Raw genomic sequence first — 8,523 nt, forward strand, 5'->3', positions numbered from 1 at the left:
GAATGGATATGTAAGAAGGTATCTCCAGAACGGCTGCATGAATTTCGCTCAAATTTGACATAGATGTAAAACATAGTCTGGAAGAACACATAGGGTAATCTTGTTTTTTTAATTCCGCGCAGTCGAAGTTGTGAGCGATAGCTATGATCAATAGCTTTAAAATTGTTTAAACTTTCTTTAGGCATTATTATAAATTAATATACAGCCAATACTCACATTTAATTTTCCGGTGACGACACCAACTAGTTTCGGATACGTAGTGGATCCATCATCAGGGCATCATCATCATTAATCCATCATAAAAACCGAGTAAGATGGATCCACGACTGGTCCGAAACTAGGCAGAAAAATATACGTGTGTGTTAACCGTACATTAGTAAGTTCATCATAAAACCATTGATGTTCCAAACAATATTATTCTTTACTTAATATCTTTTGTTATAGGAAGCTGTTTTTTTTTTCAAATTAAATTTACAGTACGATAATTTTTATACAAAGGTTATATTAATTGCCATAGCAGCACGCTTGGAAATAACAATATCAATAAATTCTCCTCAACAGATGTGATCCTCATTAAAACAAGATATTGGTGCGAAAGTAACTGTGTAGTTCCGTCAATATAATAGTAGATTTCCACTGCTTTGACTTATTGGTGTATAGTAACGTCTCCGTTTTGTACAAGAAAATAATAGTGATGACAATACGTACACTAATGTCACGGCAATGGAATTCTAAAGTAACTTTTATTACTTGAAAATTAAGTGAATTCACACTAACTTTAGGATGCACTCAGACAGACTGAAGCTGAGAGCAGAAAAGATTATACTATTCTAAATAAAAATTGAGCTTTACTAGGTAGAAATAAAGTTTAATTTTACTTTAAACGTCTCTTAATAGAATAAAAACACATGAAAAGTAAAATTAAATAATGGTTCAATCGTATAAAGGTCAATTTTATTCGACTTAAAAAATCTGCTTTGCCCTCTTCCAATTTGTGTGAACCGACCCTTAGAAACTATGCATATATCATGTAGAAATTGCTATCATTACAATTTTCGCAGTACAATTAAATTTCTAAGGAAAATTATTTATAACCGTATCCCAATCTATGTGGCATTAATAACATGTTTTCCTTCTCCAGATTAACGTTTCTTTTCAGTCGTCAGTCACACCCCTAATCGTATTCTTCACAAAACAATCTTACAAGTTATCAAATATTTTTCTAATTCATTTTGTTTTCTTTTCAGATCAACGAACAAACAACAGGATGGGAAACAACATCAGAGTATATCACACGATAAGCAAATTCTCTTTGACAAAAGAAATAAATATGACTTAAATTATCTAAATGCAACAAAATGTGAAACATGAAAGTTAACATTGTCTTGACTGACAACCCTGAGAACATAAGTTTAGATTTCATTTCTACATCCATGTATTTAACGGATAGTTATGTTAACAAGTCTCTCGAAATAAACGAGACGACGAACGATTTAGTTTACAGCAATCAGTTCGAGAATGATCCTGTTATTGTGTTATTTATCATATTAAAATGTATTATAATGTTGTTTATAATTTTAGCTGCTATATTTGGCAACTTATTGGTCATAGTTTCCGTTATGAGGCACAGAAAATTGAGGGTCATCACCAATTACTTCGTCGTGTCCCTCGCGTTAGCGGACATGTTGGTTGCTATTTGGGCCATGTGTTTTAACTTTAGTGTTGAAATCACCAATGGTGAATGGCTGTTTGGCTACTTTATGTGTGACGTTTGGAATTCTTTGGATGTATATTTTTCGTCTGCATCTATCTTGCATCTCTGTTGTATAAGTGTTGATAGATATTATGCTATAGTTCAACCATTGGACTATCCTTTGATTATGACCAGTGGGAAGTTAGGAATCATGTTGGCTGTTGTCTGGTGTAGTCCAGCTTTGGTTTCCTTCTTGCCAATATTTGCTGGATGGTATACGACACATGAGCATTTGGATTTTAGACGACGTCATCCGAAAGTTTGCAGTTTTACTGTTAACAAAGTGTATGCGGTGATATCAAGCAGTGTCAGTTTCTGGATTCCTGGTGTCATTATGATATTCATGTATTATAGAATATACGTGGAAGCGGATAGACAAGAGAGGATGTTGTACAGGTATGTGAAATTATGTTACCAATTATGCTGTTAGGTTTTTCGTACACAAGGTAACGTAAATCTGTTTGTCAAAATCGTCATGAAAAGTTGACGTTATTTCTAACCCTGTAGAACAAATTGACGATTCGTATCAACCAGTATCGAACATTCAAAGATAGGTATATAAGGATCGCGTAAAACAATTCTCGCAACGCAACCATAAAATATTAATTTCTAATATTTACGTTGCCTTGTGTACAAGAGCCTTAATGTCTAATGTAAGATGTCAAGGCTATTTAAAGACAATGAGAACCAGTAAGAACTAATTCCATATTAGATAGTATTAGTTTCTGCCTCTATATTTCTTTCAATTCGATCTAGATCTTGTTTCTTTAGACCAGTGATTCCTAAAGTGGTCTATATCGACCCATAGGGGTCTATGACAAACTGCAAGGGGTCTACGTCGGCGAAAAAAAAATTTGGGGGTCCATGAAATGAAAATGGGGGTCCACGATAGTGGATCTCAACACATACACCGATAGTACCTATTTACTTACATCATACTATCTTATAGTATCAAAACATTATTTATAAAAGTACCTATGATGTAAAAATTATTATATATGTTTAGAAATTTACAGGACATCAATAACAGGTAAGTAGGGGGTCTACCCAATATATGACAAGGGGTCTACGACACAAAAAAGTTTGGGGTACTCTGCTATAGACGATGTACTGTACATAAGTGTTGTAACTACACGAATAATGAATGGTTTATTTCACATTGTTCTAGTGTTATAAAATTATATTGTGCTTAATCATTGTGTTAACAAAATAATCAAATATTTACATTTAAACCTCGTCTCAGTGATTTCCGTATTAGATAAATGCTTCAGAGATTCCATATTTTATTGTCATTTTGTTAGATAATATGTTAACGATATAATTATTTATTTACATGTGATAAATAGATATGTAGAAAATATAAGAAGTTAATTATATAGACTTCAATATAAATAGCAGAGGCACCAGGCATGAGTTTTAAAGTATTTTTTTTCATTATCATCATGAGCTCACTATACGTCCCCACCGAGGGGCTGGGAGCCTACCCTAAGTTAGGGGTGACTAGGCCATAATCAACCACGCTGGCCAAGTGCGGGTTGGTTGACTTCACACATATCTTTGAATTTCTTCTCAGACATGTGCAAGTTGCATCACGATGTTTTCCATCACCGTAAGAACGTCGGATAAATGTACATATGTAAATCGAAAAACACATTGGTACATGGCGGGATTCGAACCCAGGACCTGCAGATTACAAGTCAAGTGTTGAAAGCCCTGAGCCATCGACGATCTCATTTTTTTTTTATTTACTTTAAAACTCTAGCCTATATAAAATGCACAAAGTATTTTTATAACTAATATATCTTACTAATATTATAAATTCGATTGTTTAGATGGATAGATGTGATTCGGTATAGATGTAGAACATAGTGTGGAAGACATAGACTACTAATTAAGTTGTTTTTTTAATTATCGCGTACGAATTCGCGGGCGATGGATTAGTATAATCGTAAATAAATCCAGCAGCGATTGCAAAGAATTATTTTTATTTTAAAATTGATATACAAAATTACGTAGACATAGTATTTATGACAATGAAAACGTACGAAATATACAAAATCGTAGAAATCTGTCTGACATATAGAACAATGTAATTGTCATGTACAACACAATGCTTATCATACAGACAGCCATTTCGTAAATATTAAAACGTGCAACATTTCACGATATATTACGTCACAATGCGAGTGTTGAAAACTCAATTTTGTGTTAAAGTTTTTAAATACTTTATTTTATAAGATTGTAAAGATGCAAACGTGTAATAAATAAAAACAAGAAATTATAATATGTTTCCAATACCTTAATATAATTTTTTCATCATCATCATCTGCTGACTATACGTACCTACCACCTGCACCCTGCACCCTGCACCTGCAAGTGTTTGACTCCTGAGCCATCGACGAACATTAAATATAATTTTTTAGTTAAAAAATATTAATTTTCATATTACGAACTTTTTATATCCTATCGCCCGAAACTCCGTCCGCGCGAAATTAAAAAAAATATATCGAAGTAGATTATGTGTTCTTCCACTATTTTCTACTTCTATGCCAAATTTCATCGAGATCCTTAGAGCCGTTTTGTATCTATTTAAATATTCGCATTTATAATATTAGTAAGTATGCATTACTGTTATTTTTATCAAGAAAGATTACGATATGAGAGCCTAAATTCTATAAAGTGTGTAGTGACGTCATTGGAGTTTGTCATAGATTAAAATTAAAAAAAAATAGTCAAAAGTATTCAAAAGTTAAACACGATTTTAAAATTCAAAAATCCTCATCGCGTCCATTTCTAATTTGGCAGGGTTACTATTGTAAAGCAACTTTAGTCAAAGATTTCATTGTTTGAAGCATTTTTCCTATTTTTAAGACTGTTGACAACAGAACAAAAATGTCTCATTTTTCATTTGCAGCTAACGATTGTCCTAGGTGTTATTGTTTTCTAAAGACTATATTTATATTGCATAAAAGATTAACTGTTGGTTTCTGAGATTCAAATCTTTGTATAAAACGTGTCGTCCTTTTATCTTTGAAATTGAGATAAAATATTTTAAACGGAGATTTTAGTCTCAGCAACCCACGGTAAGTTAGTTTTCACGATTTTAATGTATATTGGATGATTTAAATGCTTTACTTTTCATTAAAGAATGTGCAAGAAAATAAGTCAAATATTAATAGAAAATCAAAGAATTTTTTTGCTTAAATCGTTTTTGTTACTTGGAAAAAATAACTTTTTATTTCTAACTTTTCTTATTTGAGAGCTATGACGTCACAATATGGTATAAGAGCATAGTTTGTTTGAAACTTATTACAGTCGAACCTGATAAGCGGGAAACTAGGGTTAGGGAGACTTCTATAGGCGAGAAAAATATTGCGATCCCTTGGACTCTCGCTTATTTAGGCTTTGTGCAGATAGTTTGACAATTTTACTATTCACATGGTTTTAGCTATGTGCCAGCCCTAATTATAATGACATAATTTGTTTTAGGAGTAAGGTAGCAGCCCTACTTCTGGACAAGCATCTCCAGATCAACGGTATCTCGATGGGGGACGTGATGAGAGAGAGACAAAGCATCCAGATGCAGCCTATGGCCAGTAGCAAGATGAAACGAGAGAGGAAAGCTGCCAGGACGCTCGGTATCATCATGTCAGCGTTCCTGGCATGCTGGCTGCCGTTCTTTTTATGGTTCGATATTTGAATTACATATTTTTTTTAATCAATTTGGTTGCGCAATTTTATAAGGATATTTGAACTGGTAATATAGGCATTACGATAGCGGTTTGTGTCAGAATATATATAAAACCTACTTGGATACAGAAAATTACATAAAAGAAAAAATTACTTGACATCCACAGTACAAAAAGGATCTTGTGACGTTTGACATTGACAGGGCGGTAGTGAGCTGTCATAATTTAGTTTGACTTAAACCACCGGTTCAGATATCCTTCTATGAAGTGTTTAATACATATTTGTTGTCTCTGTTTTGTGAAAGAATATGTAAAGGATAGCAATATGCATTCATTCAAGTGGTGTTCGTCGGAACAAAACTAATAAATTACATATTTGTTTTTTTTTTGTGGCTTAAGAAAAAAAAGTCCAAATGTTTTTTATCGGTTTTTGTTCCGAAGATCCTCGAGTGTTTTTGTAGTCGAGATCTTGGATAGTTTTACTATAAAATTAAAGCAAGCTACAAACGAATGCGACTAAAAATCGATCAAATTCTACTGCATAATAATTTACCGCAAACGATAAAAGTCATAGCCTACACAAAATCGTGTGTATCACGAAACAATTATAGTTAATGCGAGTTGAAAATCGCTTTTTAATAACGAATAACACGTATTTAACCAACATGTGATAATTATGAATACATTAAAAATTATAAGAGTGATATGGAAAATTACAGATTTAATTTTAAGCGCCAATAACCTAATGGTTAGAGGTGCGGATTTCCGATCACGTGGTCGAGAGTTCAAATCCGACCATTCGACAATTATCGTAAACCATAACCTAGCACAAGCCTAGAGCTTAGTTGGAATGGTAAAAGAAATATTAGTAAATTTACAAAAGTCTGCTAATATTTAAGATAAACAAAAAAAATCACCCATTTCTTTTCATACAAATATTACTAATATTATAAATGCGAATGTTTGTATAGATGTTTGTTTGAAGTTTACATTTGGAATACATATAGAACATAGTTTGGAAGAACATATAGGCTACTAATTATTATTTTTTAATTCCGCGCGGACGGTCTCGCCGGCGATAACTAGTATTATATCTTTTCATGCGGAAATCGAGACAACGCAATAAACAAAAAAAAAACACCAACAAGCACTAACTGACTTCTATTTCTGAACTGTATGAATGAACTGGCTATAAGAGTAGTATTTTGTGCTTATTTGATTCTCACCATTTTGGCGCCGGTGGTAGCGGTTTGTAGCGGTTCTGTGGATTTAAACTAATAATATAGATAGAACTGTCACGTTACATTATAAGCGTCTTTAAATCGGAACAAATGAAAATCTGTAATTTCCAAGCAATCGCCTATACATTTATAGGAATAAGTGAAGGAACTTGAGAACTTTTAAAAATTCAATGGAACGAAATGGATTTTTTTAATACGTCCCTCCCCCAGGTACATAATAACAGCGCTGTGTGGAGACGCTTGCCCCTCCCCGCCGCCGGTGGTAGCAGCTGTGTTTTGGGTGGGATACTTCAACTCGGCGCTTAATCCACTCATTTACGCGTACTTCAATCGGGACTTTAGAGCGGCTTTTAGAAAGACTTTGGGATCGTGTTGCAGGTAAATACGCTTTAAAAGGTTTCCTAAAGTTTTCAGATTTGTATAATTTTTTTTTTGAAAGCTTTTCTAACAGCAAAGTTTTATGTTTGTTATTTTGCTATTTTTATTTAATGTAAAAATTCGTCTCAGTTCTTGAATACTATGATGACATACGCATAAAATTTGAGTTTTTTTTTCAAAGATATATTATACTATTATATATTCTTTTATTCGTTTTGTTTCGAAAACAAAATATGATTTGAAAATGACATAGAAATACAACAATCAAGACGCAATTGCAATTGTGGGTGTAAATCCTACTGCAGCGAGTCGCGACATAATGAGGAAAACGTTTATTTTAACTGGAGAACAATGTAACGTGGGTTTACACTGCCGATAATACATACGTTTTCAAGATAAACATATTTTTGTGTAATAATAATTGAACAATTGAATAAAATTATGTAGAAAGAAGGTAAAATAGAAACACATTTTGATAGTAAAAGAATAACCAAATTTGATCTTTATAGTATAATTACAAAAAATAAAAATTATTAGCTGAAAGTGGAACTTAAAGAATGATGGTGGGGCGATGCTATATTAGCGACCGCACGCTCATTTCGAGACACACTCGCCACCAGACACTGAATCCAGCGGAAGCTCTGCCCGTTTGACTGCCAAAATAATATGTAATTTTAACTGTGATAGTTGATCAAGTTAACGTTGTATTTCAAAATAATTTAAGTGTTATTTTAATGAATTCTATTAGTTTTGTTATAAGAACAGAAAAGTACTGTAGTAGTCTATAAAAGATTTTTTATTAAATTTTTCCTACGTCTCAGCCCTAAGAATAGCTTATTTTTACTTCAACTTTACCATGTTCCATTGCCGAACATATTTTCATTATAACCATTATCTTAATACCAATATTACAACTGTATATCAATATTGTAGTCAATTAAAACTTTATGTTCTATACACCATTAAAAATAAAAAATAAAAATTTACATAAATTCTTTTTACTAGATCCCTGTTTGGTGACTTAGGACGTCGGTATTGTTGCCCTCAACAACTACTACGAAGAGAACATCATCATTCCAACGCATCTTCTGACATCCACATGAACAACTGTGTAAAATCAACATCCGCAGATGTACTAAGAACGCATCAACCGTGCAGTTCTAAAATTGAAAACGTTGAAATCGCTGCATAAAACGACTGACTTTAAAAATCGCAAGACGTTAAGAAATATACATTTTTTAAGCTTTTTCAACTCTGTTAAATAACTAACTAAAATAGCGTATCGAAAGTAAACCTTGGCCGTCTACAGTAAGTACATTTACTGAACAAAAATTTTGTATTCTTCATTTTTTTTTAAATAATCGACGTTTAAATGTTTTAAACAGTGAATCCTATAACCTTAACGCGTACTAAAATGACTTCTGAAAAATTTAATTTCTTTGTGGTTACGTCGGATGCTTTG

The 8,523-nt window shown here is 32.7% G+C and overlaps 1 protein-coding gene across 1 annotated transcript; it reads left to right on the plus strand.

Annotated features, from left to right (window-relative positions):
• The first annotated feature begins 1,302 nt into the window (after positions 1 to 1,302).
• LOC106116217 (octopamine receptor beta-1R) lies at positions 1,303 to 8,256 on the plus strand. Its single transcript, XM_013309973.1, has 4 exons — positions 1,303 to 2,149; positions 5,243 to 5,440; positions 6,894 to 7,061; positions 8,067 to 8,256. Exons 1-4 carry the CDS (start codon positions 1,368 to 1,370, stop codon positions 8,251 to 8,253), a joined length of 1,335 nt encoding a protein of 444 aa, XP_013165427.1. The 5' UTR covers positions 1,303 to 1,367; the 3' UTR covers positions 8,254 to 8,256.
• The last annotated feature ends 267 nt before the right edge of the window (positions 8,257 to 8,523 follow it).

Source organism: Papilio xuthus, unplaced genomic scaffold (assembly GCF_000836235.2).
Source record: "Papilio xuthus unplaced genomic scaffold, Pxut_1.1 DF827756.1, whole genome shotgun sequence".
Classification (NCBI taxonomy): Eukaryota; Metazoa; Arthropoda; class Insecta; order Lepidoptera; family Papilionidae; genus Papilio; species Papilio xuthus.